The sequence below is a fragment of the Perca fluviatilis genome, chromosome 7 (genome assembly GCF_010015445.1).
Source record: "Perca fluviatilis chromosome 7, GENO_Pfluv_1.0, whole genome shotgun sequence".
NCBI classification, from domain to species: domain Eukaryota; kingdom Metazoa; phylum Chordata; class Actinopteri; order Perciformes; family Percidae; genus Perca; species Perca fluviatilis.
The window spans coordinates 14,334,522-14,355,390 of NC_053118.1; the positions used below are offsets into that span (position 1 = coordinate 14,334,522).

At 40.2% G+C, this 20,869-nt stretch overlaps 1 protein-coding gene across 5 annotated transcripts in view; it reads left to right on the plus strand.

Moving 5' to 3' along the window:
- Positions 1-20,869, plus strand: part of LOC120562174 (RNA-binding motif, single-stranded-interacting protein 3-like) — a 192,603-nt gene that overhangs the window by 158,705 nt on the left and 13,029 nt on the right. For all 5 annotated transcript variants that reach the window (XM_039805720.1, XM_039805721.1, XM_039805722.1 and 2 more), the window contains 3 exons: positions 405-484; positions 12,595-12,701; positions 19,305-19,348. In XM_039805720.1, coding sequence (XP_039661654.1) covers positions 405-484; positions 12,595-12,701; positions 19,305-19,348 — 231 coding nt within the window. The remainder of the gene's footprint in view (positions 1-404; positions 485-12,594; positions 12,702-19,304; positions 19,349-20,869) is intronic.

Sequence of the window (20,869 nt, forward strand, 5' to 3'; positions counted from 1 at the left end):
CTTTTGCTTGCCAAGCAGGCAATTAGTCATTGAGCTGTGATTGGGTGAGCAGAGCTGAATGGTGGCAGACAAAGAGGACATGACACACAACAGATCAGACTGAATGGAGCTTTTAAACCCGGACAAAGGAGAGGAAACCCCATAGAAAACACACAGAGACACAGACGCACACACATGCACAGGCCTACCTCAGGCATTTTGCTCAGGCTGACATTGGCAAACAAGCACAATATGCAGGCATTTGATTTGCTTATTGTATTGCGGGACACATTTGCATGCACACATATCCACATACAGTACATTCACACTTTTAAGAACCACATTACCTTTTGTGCCTATTGAATAGTAACATAAGGAGCTTACTGTCGTCAAGTAGAACCTCTGTCTTTTCTTCTCTCTGTCAGGATGGAGTCGACAGAGAAGTGCGATGTGGTGATTCAGAATTTCAACGGGAAATTCTTGAAAACCCCTCCAGGCATGACAGGTAGGTGTCAATCACCAAGACAATTGTGTTGTACTGACAAAGCTTGTGTTTTTCTATAGCGAGAGCATGGTGTTTCTCTATAGGTCCGGGTGCTCATATAGATGCAGCACTTTGTGGCATCTTACACTCAATCTTTGTGTTCTTTTCTTTCTTCGCCGTGTTCTTTTAACTCAGTTTTCCACCAACCTTTAAAAGCACCTCCCATAAGTTCAGAGGTTTGTATGTTTGTTGATAGAAATATAAAGGACAGTGCTCGAAGTGGGCCGGTACTCACCGGTACGCAGTACCGGCCCTTCTACATTTTACTCTTAAGCGTACCTGCACTTTTTCTTGCGTACCGCTACTTCTCGCATGTAGCCGGAGTCGGATTAGCCCCTCCTCCGATGTCGGACTTCTTCAAAACAAAGACTCACAGTGGTGCCAGGACTAGGGCCTCCTCTAGAGGTGACTGTGAGGTGCCTTTTAGAAGAACAGCCTTTGGGAAAAATGCTTTGTCTGTGAAGGCTGGTAAGTTCTGGAACAGTATCCCCATCAGTGTTAGGGAATGTCCGACATTAATAATTTTTAAAACCAAACTTAAAGTGTGGCTTAAAGCAAACCAGTCTTGTAACCATTAAGTGACTATTTCACTTTTGCCTGTATTTATTCATTTTTGTATTGTTTTTCTTTTTCTTTTTTTTTTTTAGATTTGTATGTTGTAATTTCTGTGTTTCTGTAATTTGTCTGGGGACTACGGATGTAAATTAGCCCTGTGGCTATAATCCGGCGTGTTTACGTCTGTTTTTGTTGTTTCAATGCAGATGTTCATTAATGTGCATTGTCCCTATCAAATAAAGGATTAATTAAAGCCAGGACTCTACCACTGACAGAAAAAGCGTCAGTGTCAGAGAGATTGACCCTAACATTACATAAACTACACTACCCAGAGGGCACTACGTGACTTCCCTCAGTTCGGAAAAGCTGTCTGATGCCTGCAGCCTGACCATAACAGATTTTTCACTGCTGAAAACCTAGAAACTAAAAAGAAGTGTGTCAAGTTTGTATGTCGTTATGTTATGTTAACATCAGGTACGATTCATGAGCTTCAAACTAACGTTAACGTTGATATGAGCGGAACAGCTAGCGTTAATGAGGAGTCTGCAGCTACCAGCCTTAACATATCCTTAGTCAATGACACCCACGTCAAAAATAATGTGAGTAACAAAACACATGGATGGCCTGACTGTTGGTCAAGGGACCAAATTATGTATTTTTGCTCCATGAACAGCTGGCTCGTTTTTTAAAGATAACTAACTGGGCTGCAAAACATGTAGCAGCATACAGTCACTTGCTAGCCAGACAGAGAGGGGACTAAAGCTGTCACACACACACAAGCGCGCACACACACACACACACACACACACACACACACACACACACACACACACACACACACACACCAACTTGTTTAAATAAATACATACATTTATGTTGTTAATAAATAACAATAAATTAATGTTGTACCAGCAATATCTCCAAGTTTTGTTTTTTACTGTAGAAATCTCAAATGTCATAATGATTTGCCAATGCAAGAGAGCACCGGCACTCTTTTTTTCCACTTCAAGCACTGGTAAAGGAAGTAATCTTTTAGTGTCTTATTGATAAGAGCACAGCAGTCTTGTCATTTTATGTGCACATCATGATAAGGTGGACAGCTCTCATAAATGAGGCTGGTTATTGTTTGAAAATCTTTAATACCAGTACAAATACAGCACCTGAGTTTTAGTACCGATAACAAAATTATACATATCTCCAGTAACTTAGTTTGAGGACTATAAACATTTTTCTTTCATTTGATTAAATACACTCATAACCGTAGCAGCTACAGTATCAATATAGTTTAACAATTCGCACATCCGTTGGAAAATATCACAGACTTGAAAAAAGGAAAATCCCGCACTTTGCTCTTGCTACAGCATCACCATTTCTTGAAGAAACTAACGTTACGGCCCCTTTGGACCTCCATCAAGAGTATATCCAACAGTTCTAATCAGTTACAGTCATGCAAGGGACATCTCCGCCTTTTGGTGTTACAGCATCTGTCTGTGTACAAGCAGTGTCAGTGCGACTGATAATATATCAGCATCATCTCTGCTGCTCTCTTTCTCCCTCTGTCCCACTCCTTCGACCACCTTGAGTTGAAGATCTAAGTGATTAATTGACTATTGACTGCACGACACACAGATTTAGACGCACACATGCACGAGGGGAAGAGGGAGGGGGGAAGGATGGGGTGTAGGGAGAGAGAGAGAGAGACGAGGAAAGGATGGGAGAAGAGGAGGAGGAGATGTAATGAGGATGAGATTGGGGATGTCATTGTGTTTGGAAAAAAAAACGAGTAGGGGTGTGTGGGTGTGAGAGAGAGAATGACATTAACAGAGAGAGAGAGAGACAGACAGACAGAGAGAGAGGGACAAGTCGGGTGACTAAACATGAGTGAGATAACAGAGCAAGGACAAGGTGGGTGAAAAGAGAAAGCTGAGTTGGGGAGAAGCAAACTGAAAGTGACACAAAATGGGAGAGAAGAGATGGAGATACAGAATGATCAAATATAGATAGAAAGCTGCGCCACACTGAAGAAAATGGAAATCAACGACAGACAGAGAGAGCTGTGCCCCGTGCTATGGCAGTATGATTTGTGAGGTACAGCATGGTGGGCGGCTCCGTTTCTCACCCAGACACACACACACACACACACACACTCTAGAGCCTTCATTAAAGGTTAAGAGTTTCTCAAGAGATCTTGTTTATTCATGCTTATTTGAATTTTGGTAATACTTTAATTGATACTCATGCAGCCCAATAATACATATACATGGCAGTTTCACCTTTAAATTCTTGAATGATTATATCATAAAAACAGCAACTACATATGACCTGGTCAGCTATTGCTTAACAAAAGTATAAAAGTAAATACTTAGTAATTAGATGCTGGTTTCAGGAAATGAAAAAGGGACATCTGCCTCTCTCTATTACTCTAACCCAATTGCATTTCCCCATTATGTCTTTTTCTCTGTTTGTGATTTATTTTTCTCCTCCAAGTTATCCTCTCTCACACTCTATCACCTCTGACCCACATCTGATCTCTTTTTCCTCTTTTTCTTTACCATTTTCTAATCATTCTGTCTCTTCTTTCTCTCCCACTATCTTATATAGTGTTGTAGTTTTAATAGTTCTCTTTTTCCTATCCTCCCTTAAATAGTAAAACAAATGGAGGACAAGAATGAAAAATGTCCAGATCTCAGAGAAGGCCCATTATTATTCACTCTTTTCAATAATAATCAGGAGGCTTTAAAAAATGTGTGCAGCATTAAATGTGTCTGGTATGATCATGAGGCATTAAGCCCCCATTTGTTGCAGAAGTGGTTCAATACTTTTTAATTAATAAAGAAATTAGAAATTAATGTTATTTGATGTTCCTGATAATGCTGGAAAATAATTGAACGGTGCTGTACTGAGAAAAATATTTTGTAATTATTTGGCAGCACTGCACTGTCAGACTGAGTCAGGTTACATGTTTTGGCAGCGACTTATTCTATACTCAAAACATTGCTATGGGTGTTAAAATGTGATACTTTTGAAGCACTGACCAATTGACATCAGTGCTGTCAAGTTCTAAAAGTTGCAAGGACGTGCTTGTATTTAAACATCATTCGGAGTATAACATTCTTAGATAAATATGTTCATGCATCAGTACCTTTTATTTCTACTTGTCTCACAGCCAATTCTTTTTGGGTTGCTTTATGACAAGAAAATGGAGTAAATGTAGTGAGCTTCCTCACCCCCGGGGATGGTGTCAGGGAATGGTTTGTTGAGTGGTTGTTAATGTCAGCTCGTACTTCACAGGGGCAGCCACACAGGGTGGAGATCAACTCAGTTAACCTTTTAAACTTAACAAGTGCAAAAGTCTTCTAAATCTCCGAACTCTGTCTCAGCTTACGGTCCTTACTGTTTTGTTTATTGCAGTAGACATTGTTAATGCTATGAAAAAAGGCTAATAGCAGTATGCATAAACAATTTCTAATACATATTTCTTGATTTGGGTGGCAAATAGTTGGCGTCCTCTCATGTTTTGAACTAGTAACCCTCTAGAGTCCATATTGTTTTGTCCCCGGGCTATGAGCTCTTTGATGCCTGGTCTCTTAAAGAAAAAAGACAACATCCCATTCCACCCGAGTATAGGGAATCCTCATTTTATCACATTTGGGGATTGGATCCCATTTTCCAAATGATTTCCCATGTTGCTTGCAAATGGATTGGATTTTAAATGAGAATTTTCCCATTTGGGGGATTGTCCCACTCATATGATATTCTCCCTCTTCCTAAGTGAAAACTGAGCTAAGGCCTTTTACTGACCTAGAGATTGATGCCTTGCATAGAAGCACCAAACCTAAGGTCTTTAGTACCTTCACTTAATCAGGTGCATCTAGAGGAGCCTGTGTGTTTAATCCTCCCCCACATTTTTCTTCTCCCCCATTTCTTTTCCTGTGTCCTTCTCACCAAAACACAGATGGATATGTTTGTTTGCTCTGCTGGAGTTTTAACAGTTTCTATGTTGCCTTGAAATATCCCACAGCTCCAATGAGTGGTAACAGTATGTGATCCACTCCTCACAGTACAATCCACCCACACCGCTACCTATGTACGCATACACAAACCGCCACAGATCGAAAGCTCCATTTCAAATCTGTAAAGCACTACTTCTGTTCTTACCCTGTAACATTAACATGTACACACACACATTCAGACAGGCAAACAAACAACCTCTGTCATTTTATTGATAGCTCTTGCAGTCTTCACATCTTTTATTTTCTATTTGCGTTGCTTGTCTGTGCAGCTGCAGGATGTCACCCTATTTTTCTTTCCCCAAATGAAGCAAAAAAAACAACACAAAAACTGGAGTGAAACTCTTCACTTTCTGATCCATAAAGCTGTGGAACTTTGATTGATAAATTAAATTGGTAAATGAACTGCTGCATGCCTTGGTTTATGCATACAACTAAATCTTGTAAACAGTTCCCAATTTTAAACAAATGTAGTATTTTTTATCTATTCTTATCAGTTACTTGCCCTTTTCAAGTTTGCAGCTCTTGGCAACAACTTATGTTGTTTGGTAGTATTGACTACACACACGCAGTGTGACACACAACTACAGTACACACACCACATAGTAGCTCGATGTGTGGGTTGTTGTTTTTTTGTCTTGAGTATTTTATTTCACACATTCATCATAGGGATGAATCTCAGAGTCACATTTTACAGCAAAAACAAGAAATTCAGATTCACTTTGAAATAAAATAAAATGTAGACTCTTTTATCAAATGTGTGATATTTTGAAAGATCATTAGTGCTACAGACTTTTTTACACCTACAATATATTATGATGTTAAAATATAAACACATGGACCAAATACCAAGGACAACCTCCTCCCAAGTCATGGAAGCCAATGACAAATTATTGGAACACAAACAAAGGCTGTGTAAACTAAAATCTGCATTTTATTTATTTCCAAATATCATTAACTACTTACATCCATAACTAGATGATGACAAGATCATCTATGGAGGTAGTCATCAGAGAAAAAACTTAACGCCTGTTATCTTTTCATTTCTGTATATGTGAGACAACAACATATGGTGTATGCAATACGTTGGCTCACAACTTGTTCTGTATAATACAAATGCTCCTGTCAATAAAAATACAAAAATAGAATAACATCTTTATGAATAATATATCGTGTGTGTGATCAAATGTGACTACAGTATAAACTTAATAGAACAAAATGAAAGACAGTGTTTCTCACCTCGGTGTGCCTGCTCACTGTGTGTATCCACTCTGACTCTTTCTGTTATGGTGAAGTTCCATTAAGCAGCTCGTTCTGCCTCCAATCATTTTCTATGAGGCGTGCAGTTGTCTGCACGTTGCAGTAGTTTGAAAACTAATGATGTTGAGATTTCCCACACAACTCCCTTACCTGTCGGGACACAGTCCTGAGTAAGAAGGGGAATATTGTGCTTGGGGCTCAGTGTTTCCTCTAGAATTGTGGGGGGGGTGGGGGGGGGTTAGACATTTTTGGTAATATCAACATAGAGGAAACACTGGGGCTACAAAGATCAATTTATGTGTGCCTGTACCAATCATTTTTGCTCATTGGATTTAAATTGGAATTTAATTTATTCAACTCCATGTCTTGTTTACTAAGAATGCACATATCTGAACTCTTTTGATAGCCATATATTTGGTTAAGACTATGTTAATTAACTTGGAATGCCCATAAGTGACCCATTTTAAGGGGCATACACAGCTGTACCCAAATTCATCATGAATTCATCACTTTGTGTTGCAGAGCAGCAAGAGTGAGAGCAGCAGGGGTCAAACTGACAATTAAAAATGTCCTTCCTTTTAAAGCCCTCTTGTGAAATGCAACAGATTGTAGTAATGTAACTGTGAAATCACGCTGAATAATTAATTTGGTGCACCAGTTTGAGCAGACAGGTAATCTTTTGGGGTTGTTGTCGCTTCCTGATTGTGTGGCAACTAAGTTTCCCTCTTAGGAATAAATAACATTTGTTATTGTCATTATCATCCTCAGTATTTATGGCTCGTCACTGTGCCTGTGAATGAATATAAGTGAATTATTTCCTCTCTCAGAGAAATGCATGATATCACAATTCTGCCGTCACAGACATCACCTAAAGCTAATACAGCAGTGACATTATACATTTGTCTGTTTTTACCTTATATCTGCAACATGAGGCGAATAAAAGGATTTTAGATATTTTTTTTAGCTCCGTATGATATTGTTACTGTCGTATTACACACTGGAGTATTGGTAGAGACTGTCAGTGAAAGTTGTTTTGCATAATTTTACATGCCTCACAATACAGATGATTTTTTAGACAATTACCAAAAATAATGGCTGTGCTGAACAGCTCTTGTTTTAATGAAATGACTTAATAGACTAAATGCCTTCATTGGTTGTCTGATTTGGGCAGTGTATCCTTTTGCACATTAGCCAATACTGATTCATTAATAGCCAGTGGAAATCCTTTCACGGTTTGTGCCAAATTAAAATTCTGGCTTGTAAAACTAATTCAGTATTAAGGACAAACTATGGCAGGCATGACAGATATGGTCTTCCTCTGAAGATGGTCATCAACAATAGCTAAACAAGTACTATTCCAACAAAACATTAGTCATATTGACTCTGTTCCCCTTCACTCAAACAGGAGCACATGCACACACAGTCATAAACTGACAGATACATGCATACAGTATACACTGCACATGCAGGATCCTGTTAATCCTATATTTCAAATCATTCTTTTATTTCAATTAGTTTTCTGTCTTAAACTACCGCTCAAACACTTAATCTTCTTTGCATTTATGTTATTTTGGCGGTATTGTGAGATGCCATGACAGTATAATCTGACATGTCAGATTTACGTAATAATAGGATTAAAGTCCAGGTATCTGAGAATGTGGCAGCATTGTGCATTCATTCAAATTATCTATAGAAACAAGAAGCACAACTTTCTCTATATATGGGCCTGTCCAAATATCCTACCCAACTGGCCTGCAGCAGTCTCTGGAAAAACACTATATCCAAGCTCCAGATGCACTAAGGCACCCAAAATAGTATAACTGTGTGTGTGTGTGTGTGTGTGTGTGTGTGTGTGTGTGTGTGTGTGTGTGTGTGTGTGTGTGTGTGTGTGTGTGTGTGTGTGTGTCTGTGTGTGTGTTTGTGTAGGCGTGTTTATGCATGTAAACACTGGAACTCAGCGGTGGGCCAGTGTTTAATGTCTGGAGCCATTTCATCAGCTCTAATACAAAAACAGATTGCAGCAACATTGCATTGTTGTGTATGTGATTTTTTTATGTCTATGTATGTGGATGGATGTTACTGTTTTTTTATTTAACCTTTTTAGACCGTCAATCTCATTGAGACACAGGGTCTCATTCTAAAGAGAGACCTGGTCAGGACACAACAGCAATATGACACAAAGATATAGACAGGACGTTCATACAAAGACAAAAGAGGACACAAATCATAAAAATTATAAGTACCAAAGTGGTAGTTTTAAAACTATATATGAGAGCAGATCCCCATAACCATCTCTCCAGAGTTCTTAAATGTAGTTTAAAATCCTCTAGAGGAATCATGCTGGACAGCTTCAGTTCCTGCTGTAGCGTGGTTCAGGTTGAGGGGGCGGAGTAGGAGAAGGCCTTTTTACCAAATTCCGTACAGACTGAGGGGATGGAGAGAGTGACGAAGCCCTGGGAGCGTATGGCAGCAATGTTTACGTGACATGTAAATGGATAAATAAGGGGATAGTAGGCCAGACAGTGGCCTTATTCCAACTCCTGCTTTTAACAAGCAGTTCAAGTTACTCCACAGAAATGTCCCTCTGTTATCATGTTGCATGCATAACTAACTGGATGGTAATATGAGGGAAACCAAGGAAGTAAGTGAAGGAAAAGTACACTTTTAAATATAGCCCGTCATCCTTTAGCAGGCATCTGTCACATCATGGGAACAGACATTACTTTTATTTTCCTCTCTGTTCAGCTACTAAGCATTTTTGCATCACTAATTCTAACAATAAATGGCCCTATTTTTTTCATCTCACTTAAGTCCACAAACCTTTTGCTGTCTGTGTGATAAGTCAGGTGCATAAAAATAACAGATTAAATTCAAAACACAGAGCTATCCTTTTCATGCAAATACCAAGGACGAACACTTGTTTTAGATCAGCAGGAGTTTCTTTGTGTGGTAGAAGACACAGAGAAGAAAGTGTCCTGACTAGAAACTCGAGAAGTTGTCGGACGTCGACAATGTGACTGTCACACCGGTAAAACAAAACAGCAACACAACACAGATGCTGCCTTTAAATCTGTATCAAGGGTGTGTGTGTGTGTGTGTGTGTGTGTGTGTGTGTGTGTGTGTGTGTGTGTGTGTGTGTGTGTGTGTGTGTGTGTGTGTGTGTGTGTGTGTGTGTGTGTGTGTGTGTGTGTGTGTGTGTGTGTGTGGGCGCCTGAGTAGCTCACCTGGTAGAGTGCGCGCCCCTATATGAGGTTCACTCCTCGAAGCCGCGGGTTTGACTCCGACCTGTGTCCCTTTGCTGCATGTCGTTTCCCCCTCTCTCCCCCTTCATGTCATCAGCCGTCCTATGCAATAAAGGCCTAAAATGCCCAAATTATTTTTCTTAAAAAACAAAAGGGTGTGTGTGTGTGTATGTCCTCACGTCTCATATTTTGTCATACGTACAAAGTAGCAATCAATTATCAGGAACATACACACACATCTATGAACTTCTAACATGTGAGGGCATACATATATTCTTTCCTTTTCCTATAAACCTGACAGTTAAATCCTGCTCACGTCAGTGTAAATGACAACTGTATCTTCTTGACTTGATTCTGAACCTATGCTCTAAATTGAAAATTGGAATTTACAACTATTGTATATAATAGTCCTCTTTTCATCTCTCTTATCGCCCATTATTACCATGTATTGATAAACCTAAGCACGACTCATGAAAGTTTTTAAATTTGCATGACACAGACTACGTATCACAAGAGGTCTTGCCAAAGTTTCACAAATAAACACTAATGTCCACCACAGGAACTCCCAGGAACTATTTCAGAAACTGAGACCTTACCTGAGAGGAAAAAAAAAAAGTTTCTCTGACCTTAGTTCCTGGTGCCAAAATGTCTAAGCTCTGGGGATAAAACTTTCAGATGGCCGAGGAAGTATTGAAGTATTGAAAAAAAAAAACAGCACAAAAACAACTGCAAAAATAGTTTCAGCGCACTTGTGGTTATTATTGTCGCTACATTGGAAACCTCCTTTTCTCAATTCTGCATTCCTCTTTTGCTAATTTTTATTACATCTGTGTAAACATTAGTGTTGTGCAACAAAGAACAACAAAATTAGTTTGTCTGTAAAAAATGGTGTCTCAAACAGCGCTATGGTTTTTTATGCGTTATTGGACAAATTTGCCAAATCTTCATGGTTCCTTTGATGCAGTAGAAACTCAAGCAGGAATGCGTGTAAGGGACTATTAGTAAATAAATTGTGTTCCTGTAGCTGCTCAGTTCCTGCAACTATATGTCTGAAAGGGCTGTTATTTTAAAGCACATCTAAAGCTGAAACGGGTCTTTTGAAGAATAAGGGCCCACAGTAAGTAAGTTGATAATACAGAGATATAGACAGTATCAACATTTGTTTTTATAGCTTTGGTGCTATCTCCTTTATTAAGTTCCCTCTGCTAAAATGACCTATGTTTGTCTCCCCACACTGTATCTTCTCTGATTTTTTTTGATTTAAAAACAAGCAGCACCTCTGAAATCAATATTGGCCATTCTTGTGTTTGTTTCTGGGCCAAGCTCTTGTTTTTCACGAGGAAACTACAGAACTAAAACAGATTCACACACACATCACACATACACCTACACACATGACTGTTTACCAAATGTATATGAATGCATGGAGCAAAGTGGGTAGAAGAGAGAGAGAGAAGGGGAGAGATTGAGAGAGCTGAATAGCAAAGGCGAGGGATGATAACAGAGGCTCAGCCGCGAGGCCTGTTATTCAGGTTAAAAAAAGTATAATGACAAAGAATTCCTAAATGCAGTATAATCTCACAGCTCTGTGTTTCTCTGTCTACTTACCTTTGGAGTACCCATCCGGGCCCCAGGCATTCCAAATAGCTCTCTTCTCAACCTTGAGCTCTGAATGTTTTTTCTCCGCTGAGAACACCTCTTCTCATTTTTCAGTTTACTGAGACAAAGAAGCATTTTTCTTGAAGTAGGCGAGGTAATTGCGTGGTTTATTTTACCATTCCCAATGTGCGAATCAGTACGGGCATGATGTTCATAGAATTATAAGAACTTTTTTTTTCTAAGCTGCACACAGTAATAAGGATTTTACTTTCTTTGCAGTTTGAAATCATTGCCAGTTAAATAAGACGAGAGTGCCAGCTAATAGACTCTTTTTTACATGCAGTCAGTGATTCAAACAGGCCTTCGTGGACGTATTAAAGTAACAAGTGAAGGCAATGCATAAAAGTAGGTCGCTTATTCAATTTCAGGGTCAAGGGGTCTCTTTTTAAAAGTGAATCAAGACATGAACAGAAGACTGGTGTGACAGTGTATCACTGAGACAATTACAGTTTAGGGCTTTATAATTTCAGTGTCTTAATGCCATTTAAATGCCTTTTTATTGGAACATACTGTTATGATAATTTGCTGTGCTTCAGTGGCTGCTATGCATCTTCTGTGGTTACCAGCTAGAAATCTTTGTCTAATGAATAGTATCTAATTGATTTGTAGTTCTTTCCTCAGTGGACAACTGAATTTAACGTAAAACATAAGATAAGTGCCCCATATACATTTTAATGCCTAAAGTCCAGATGCATTCAGGTGAAGTGGAAGTTTTCAGTTCCTTTTCTAATTCTATGTATTACATTAATACACTATTACATTCCTTTCCTAACTGGGTAACATATAATACGTACATGTTGTAATTGTACATCTCTGGAATCAACGCTTTACCAAGAGGGCAGTATTTACTTTGATCCATGGTGATTCAATATGTATGAGACTATCTGACTACATAAGCCATCAAATGTCTTCTCCGAGTGTCCTGGTTCATGTCAGGATAATACTTTTTATCGTGTTTGTTGATTCATGCTGTTGCTGAAGCATTTCCCCGAAATAGAAGCCATTATTCACGCTTTCTTGCTTTCCAACACATTCTAAAGTTCTCAATACATTTATACAGAACAAAGCCTTTTTTTCTTTCAGATAATCCTGCCCCAATCCAGCCACTTCCTGCTATTTCAGAAGCCTGTAGGGTATTTGGAGGCTGCAGCCTATCAGGTTGAAGTTAGAGTTTTGGTGAACTTTTGTATAGGAGGTCACACTCAGCTAATCCTATTTGTAATCAAGGCTTTTACTATCTTCTTTGTCTAGTCAAAAATGTTGTCTTTAGTGGTCTCAGGCCATTAATAATGATTAATCTTATTTGTCCTTGTCTCCTTCCCTCTCTGTCTGACTCACTCTGTAGCCCCTGCAGAGCCGTTGCTGTGCAAGTTTGCTGACGGAGGCCAGAAGAAGAGGCAGACCCAGGTCAAGTATCCCCAGAATGGCCGACCGTGGACACGGGATGGAGAGGTGAGGCTTAAAAGTCTATTTAATCATCAAAAAAAGCTCAGCAGTACCCATCGTAAAAGATTCCCTTCAGCAGCAACAGCAGCTTTTTCTTATAACACACATGGAAAAGGGAAATTGTAACACAAGAACCATGTCTTTCAATCAGTTTGTTACAACAATACCCATTTTACCCTCTGCCACAGTAAAAGAAAGCAACACAGCATTCTTCCTCAGGCAGAATTATGCCGCAACAGACATTCTCAAAATCTACGATCTCCGCTGAATTCTCATAGTCAGAATGAGTACACCATGTCACCTGAGAGGGTTTATAAGAGGAAATAGTAAAGTTAACGAAACCCAAAGTGGTGTTATTCTAACTTAGTCACGTGTATGAGTACAGTATATCCACAAACCTCTTTTAAATCTTTGCCTACTCAGCTTTCTAGCAAAAGCACAACAGTAATCCTATCATAATAGTCAGAGAGGTGAGAGTGAAATACTGTTGGACACAGTACACCATATTTTACTTCAGCATTTCACAGCTCAGTGTCGACAGCTGCTTCACAGAAAGCATACAACCTTAACTCTAAAGCGTGATTTATGGTTCTGCGGAGGCTCCACACAGAGCTTTCGCCGTAGCCTACATAAGTGGCCTGAAGTTTATACTTGTGCGTTGGTGTGTGCTTCAGTCTCTTAAAAGTGCCCATATTATGAAAAAAATCACTTTTTCTGGGATTTGGGGTGTTATTTTGTGTCTCTGGTGCTTCCACACGCATACAAACTTAAAAAAAAAAAAATCCATGCTGTTTTGAGTGAGATACGGGTTTCTGAATGTATCCTGCCTTCAGTCTCCGGGTGAGCTGTTCAAAATCAAACAAAGATGGGATAGAAGTGAGATGCCTCACTCTGTAGCTAAAACAGAGACCTGAACACACAGGGTGAAAAGCGGATCTGCAGCAATGTGCAGTACAACAAAAATATGGTGTTTTTTGAAAATTAAACCATGTAAACCTATTCTGGTACAACCTCTAAATACAATTATGAACCTGAAATGAGCCTAATATGGGCACTTTAAGTGAATAGCAGGGCCGGCATGTGTGTGTGCGAGGAGTGTGTGGTAGAGAGAGTGCGAGAGTGACGGGGATTAGCTTTGGAGCGAGTACCGCCTCTAGCGGCATAGTGAGAGAAACAAAGTGTCTCCTCTGTGCTTTCTGACCACGGTGGGAAATCTGTAGCAGAAAAAGTTAACCCTCTCCTCATGTTGTTAATGGAGGAGAACCAGGAAATGAGTAGGGGGTAAATGCAACGCTACCAAGCAACGGCCAAGTGACGTGCATAGCCGCGACATGTAGTTACATTTTTCGAGAGGTGCACGTCAGGCTACGGCGAAGGGTCCCTGTCTCCACGTACGTACCTACGTACGTAGCTACGGCGTAGATTTAACACAGAAGCATAAATCACACTTAAAGGTCCCCATTTAAATAAACTTTAATCTATGGCTGATGTTCCCTTTCACATCAGTTTCTTTTTCACAGTGTATAACCAAGTTTTAATAACTTGACAGGCCACCTACTGTGTCATTATCAGCTTTCATTTCCAATAACACTCTGTAGGCCGATTTAGAGATGCTGCTGACAGTATGAAAGCTTGCATGTATAAAGGTTGTTAAATTTAAAATACAAGTTTCTGCAAGACCCCAATGCCAAGTTGTTTTTCCCTTTGTTGAAACTCCCACCTCTAGTCTGTCATCTACAGAAGAAATGAAACCTTGTGCAGCGGATTGAAAGCAGATTGACTGTTGCACAATGTAGGGAGTTCAGAAGTTGTTAGTGTCGATACCAAAGCTTTAATTTACAGAACAAGGGAAAGTGAATAATAATGTCGCCACCCACACACCGAGTGCAGTTTTTAACAGTTTCCCAACATTCGCATAACATGGAGGTTGGGAAAGAGCAGGGCGGTGAAGTGAAATGAAATAGAACCAGGCTGAAACAACTGTGGGCTGAAACAAGAGCCGCCACAACAAAAACAGGATGCCACAGTATGTGCATTACCCTCATGTGTGTAGCAGGCACCCATTGCATTTTTAGTTTTTGTAAAAGCAAAGACAAATCACATTAGGGCTTAGGTAACATTAGAGGCCCCGTTAGTCATTGTTTAGTTTTTTTCTATCATGTTGTGAACATTTGTGAAGTGTCAGCTGGAATAAATGATCAGTGCTTTCAGTGGGATTCCTCACACATTTGTCAGTGGCCCAAGTCCTGACAAGGCCCACTTGGCCTTGCTAAAGGGAGGCATCTCTTCTGAGGTTTATGCATTTGTCTGAGCCAAGTCTCCGGGTCCAGGCAGACTAATAGAGGCATCTGGCTGTGGAGGTGCTTTGAGGGGCCTCACTGCGGCCTCACACTCAGTCAGCCGACCCTAATCTCCCAATACCTCTCACTCCTAAATGAGTCTGGCCTTGGGACTGTGACATGAGCAAATATTACACACACAATCACTCACACATATAAAAAAAGACACGCAGAAACCTGAGAACAAATGACACGTCCTGTCTCTTTGTGATTGTTTTGTCTTTTTTAACTACAAACATGTTGTGTGTCCTTGTGGCCATTTTGTGTCTCTCTGTAGTCATTTTGTGTCTCTGTGTAATTGTTTTGTGTCTCTCTGTAGTCATTTTGTGTCCTTCGTAGTCATTGTGTGTCTCTTTGTAGTTGTTTTGTGTCTCTTCATAGTAATTTTGTGTCTCTCTGTAGTCATTTTGTGTCTCTTCATAGTCATTGTGTGTCTCTCTGTAGTCATTATACAGTATGTCACCTCGTAGTTGTTTTGTGTTTTTTAATTTTTTTTGCATCTCTTTTTTTAGAAGAGATGTTTGAAGAGATGTTAAAAGTAACTTTAAACAGATGCTTTGGTTCCAGGGCCCCCCTGACCCTTTGGGCCCCTGGGCCTGTTCTAGGTAGGTCCATTAGGTAATCCATCAATGAGGATTCATTGTGAATGCACACTCAGGGAGATAGATGATGATGAGATTATGCAGCAGTGAGGAGTGTTGTCTTTGCTGTCAGATGAAGGAAACTTCTGAGACTGTTCAACAAGACAAATCAAAAGAACCAGCAGCAAATACAAATTCAGCTTTCAGCTTTAAATCAGATGTAAAAGAGCTGCTATGAAAATGAATCCTGGGCTTTGGAATACATATGTTCTATTTGATGTCATCAATGTTTGGCAGTCCTTTATATTGCTTGTGCAGTCTATATTCCCCCAGTCCTGGCTAGAAACAGTATCTGGGGGAAAGAACAAACATTGCAGCAAAGTTCAGAATCAGGGCACACTCCAGTCCAAATGACTTGTGTAAGGCTGCAGATAGCAGGGGAGCGAAAGTTTAGACTAAAAACACCATTGTTGCTTTAAGTCTATTCCAACATTGCCAAGAGGCAGTCAAGTGGATGAGGATCATTTTCAAAGCTCAGCAGCGAGAAGTACAGTCTCCTTCATTGGCACGTGATAGAGGAAGTGAGACAGATAGAAAACATTCAGAGTCACAGATGTGTGACACTTGATAAACACTTGACTTAATAGGGACAACATTTAAAGGAACACGCCGACTTATTGGGACTTTCACCGTATCCCCCAGAGTTAGATAAGTCCATACATACCCTTCTCATCTCCGTGCGTGTCATAACTCTCTGACTGTCTGACGCACCCACCGCTAGCATAGCTTAGCACAGATCCTGGAGGTAACCGGCTTCATCTAGCTTACTGCTCCCAATAAGTGACAAAATGACGCCAACAATTTCCTATTTACATGTTGTGATTTGTATAGTCACAGTGTGTACAAATAACAAGGTCACATGAGACACAGCCATCTTCTAACCATATACATACTGGGAACTATATTCTCAAAAGGCGAAGCACTGCTACTTCTGCTACTTGGGTGGAGTGATTTGCTCACAGCACCTGAGAAGCCTTGTGGTAAGCAGCAGAGAGTTCGCCTGGAATTTGCTCAGAGTTAACCCTAATCACTCCACCCAAGTAGCAGTGCTTCGCCTTCTGAGAATATAGTTCCCAGTATGTATACGGTTAGAAGATGGCTGTGTCTCATGTCAAATCAAATCAAAAGTGTATACAGGAAAATGTTATTTTTTATTATTTTGTCACTTATTGGGAGCAGTAGGCTAGATGGAGCTGGTTACCTCCAGGATCTGTGTTAACACCACCTATAGCACCACCTATTGTACGTTCAGCCAAACCAACCATTCTTTGCAGGGCCTTGCAATCTCGTTTGGTGCCGTTTTCGTACCAGGCAGTGATGTTCCTCATCAGGACCCTTTTGAGAGTTCCTTCTCTGCTTCTTCCCAAGGTTCACTATCATCTCTTTAGTCTTGCTGACATTTATGAGTAGGTTGATGGTTGTCAGGTAAGCCTTTTCATCGTTGTCTGTGATCAGGCCCACCACAGCCGTATCGTCAGCAAACTTGATGATGGTGTCGGAATCGAATGTGGCTACACGGTCGTGTGCGTACAGGCAGTACAGCAGGGTGCTCAAAACACATCCCTGGGATGCTCCGCTGTATCAGGAATTCAGGGATCCACATGCACAAGGTGTTTAATCCCAGGTCCTTGAGCTTTGAGACGAGCCTGGAGGGGACTATGGTGTGAAACACTAACTGTAGTCAATGAACAGCAATCTCTCATAGCTTCTGTGACGGCGCGCATGGCTGCCGTCACGGTAGCGCTATGCTACCTATTTTATCTCTCAAGGACTGAGTTTAAAGGTTGCCTGTATAGTTTGTTTAGCGTGTTAATATGTTCTGTTAATTACCACACACGGTTGTCAAATCATCTGTTAACCTAGTCATTCATCAAATTCTTCATAGTAATCCCGTAGCTTTCTTGTGTACACATTTAACATCTAATACTACGGTGATTTATATGCAATTGCTACAACCATCAATACATCATTCTCTGATTGTTTAAAACCATAACAGTTACTTTACAAACATGACTGGGTAAAATAATCATGCAATACTTATGTCTTTGTTAACTAGTGTCTTTACTGAGTTTTAAAGCTAATAGAGGGTAACATGATCTTTGTCTTACCAGCATGTGCTCTCTTTGTTATAAGGGAAAGTTTGCGAGATCCTTGGGTTTAAATGACTCTATGACTTCCGGGGTAACAGGAAGTGACATGAATTTTAAGTAATACATTTATTAGCCATCAAGATGTCTTGTGGCTTTGGCTAATTTGAATGTCAGTTATATAAATTATATGCTGTAAATGTCTAGCTTCTTAGATATATTAATGTTGGCTGTATGGAGCCGTTACGGTCTATTCACCTGAGCCACCCCTGCATGGTATTGTGTTGGTATGTTCCAATTTGAGTGGCGGGGCTTCAGGCTGTATAGCCTAGCAGTTGTATTTGTTCGAGAGACAGAGCTTGAGGAAAACCTGAGGGAGTAGGACGTAAGTCTGTTGGATGTCCTCAGAGTGGTGACTTGATTTAAGGTCAATTAGTGAACAGTTGTCTATTTATATTATCTGATTGTTTTGGCTCCCAAGTCCATTTACTTTATTTTCTTGAAAGTACATATTTTGTTTGCTTTCCATAATTTTGTTAATTTTTATATCATGATTTTGCCTCATTTGGCCTTAATTGGGGTAAACAATAAAAATCCCATCTTGTCAACTTCATCTTGGACTCATCCTGAGTGTTTACACCTGCTCACGACTACTCTTCGTCATTCGACCCTTTACAGCTTCCCTTCTTTTCCAGGTGAGATAGGAGGGTACGATGAATGTGTGCGATGGTGTCTTCCGTTGATCGGTTGGGTCGGTAGTCTAACGGTAATGGGCCCAGTCTGCTGGGTAGTGAGAGGCAGATGTAATCCTCAAACAGCCGTTCAAGCATTTACCACATTTGGTTTAAAAAGAGGTGTTTGGAGAAAGTTGGTCCAACCAAGACGTTTGTTATTATTCTATGTATTTTTATGTACAGTAGGGCGCGTCTTGTGAAACAAGCTAATTTATATTTTGATGAAAGAGATTCTGTTTTTTGCATTTTTTTTACGAAAATCTAGTTGAAAATATAGCATGTAATGGCTGAATAGCACTAAATGAGAAATCTTCTGCTCTCATGTGTTACTTTTAGTCAAACTTAGTTTAAAATACTGTGAGTGCATTGAATCAGGAGTGTATTGTTACATCCCTATTATGCAGTAGCACTATCAGGGCTATAACAAACATCTTTCAATGTCCCCTTTGTGTTTATTTTAAATAAATATAGTTTAAGTGGTCCACAGGCTCACACCAATTCATGCAGCATTATTTTATTGAACATGAGTGCTTTTAACTGGCTCATTTGAGATTATTATTATTATTATTATTATTATCAATTCTTATTTATTTAGCAGGACTTGTATCTCACTCACTTGTTTAAATTATTACATTTTAAATCAAAGCTTTTGTGTTCATTGTTTATTTTACATCACAAATAATTCTACTTTCCCTCTATATGGTGTCTTTATACCTTAAAATAACTGTTTACACATAAATATCTTAATGAGAGAGTAAACACAAAAGGCATATGAAATATTTGTTTCTCTCTTTATCTCTTTCCCCAGAGTGGTATGGCGTTGACGTATGATCCCACAGCGATGCAGAATGGGTAAGTAGAGAGTTTTTTTTTTTTCCCAGGTTTTCAACTTCTACAACTTTAGATGTCTGTAGACTTTCACATTCTGTGCCAAATATTTGTATAGCACCTGTTTATGAGCCTTTGCAAACCTTACACCCTCCCACAGCGGCAAAGCTGCAAAGATGAACACACACATCAGCACTAATATGCACAAGATCTCAAACATGCACACATATTCAAACAGATGCTGGACACACGGGTCATTAACACACACACATACACACTCTCTCACTCTCTCTACCTCGTTGCGTGCTCTTGCCCTCATTCTCACATCTGACTGATGCAGATGGAGTATTTATTAATGCACCTCTACATACAAGCTGTCAGACATGTAGGTTTTGATTGCAGACAGGGAAGTTGGGCGGTGTTGCAGTGCCACTGTAAGACTTTCGTCAGCTCAGGCTATCTGCAGTGCTCTCAGGCTTAATGCAGAGAGCCGTGTGTCTGCCTGTTTCAGGGGGAAATTGGAGATCGCTGCTGTCTGGTAGGAATGCTGTTGGTGATGCGATCCCAGGAGACACAGCCCTCCAGCTCTTTGTTTCTCTTCTCCTCCTTCTTGTCAGCTCAGTCCCACTTTGCATCCCTACTTTCCCACTTTTCTCCTCTTTTTTTACTGTTGTCCTGTTGTGCTCAACACATTGTACTTCCCTTTACCTTCTTCACGTCACCTTTAAACCAGCCCTCTTGTGCTTCTCTGAGCACCTCCTACATTTTCTTTAAACAGTTTTCGACTCTGGCCTCTCTTCCCCTTTCTCCTACATGTTATTGTCTGTAGTCTCTTTCTTCTTATAAATCCTACTCTGCATTTCCAAGCTGGTGATTTACTTTCGCTCTTCTCTGGTGTCTTTGTGTATGTGTGCGTGCTCGTGCATGTGTAAATGCATGTTCAAACGTGAGCACCTGTGCGTTTGCGGTGCTTAAACCCTCCCCGACCTCTCTCCCGCAGTCATCGGAGCTCCTTCCGGCGAAGCACTAGATGACTGTGAAATGCTAATCCAGCTAATTAGAGAGGCGAAAAAAGCAGGGAGGGAAGGGGGTTTAATAAAAAGGGATGGCCAGGCGGGGTCAAGAGGAGGGCAAAGGCAAAAGTAAAGTCAGCCCAAGGAGAGGGGAAGGGTATGAATCAATTACAGGTTTGTGAGTCTTTCCAAGCTTGAGGACGGCTGGTTTCTAGGGTCTGATGCCAATCTGATGTTATTGGAAACATGTGTCGCAACCAACCAGACTGCTTTGGCATATAGCTTGTCCTCTCTTTTATCAGGGAGACACAAAATTCACTTTCTCTGGCTCTCTTTTTCTCAATCTCTCTCCTCCATCTGGTCTGTTTGCTGTCCCTTTGTTTCTCCATCCTTCTGTCTAGTTCTCCGTGCCTCTGTTCTTACCTCTCTTATTCTGCCTCTCTGTCTTCCCTTTTCTCTGTGTCTCCTGCCCACACACATTGCACATACACATGTATATTTTAGCATGCTCCCACACATTTCTCCACTGAAA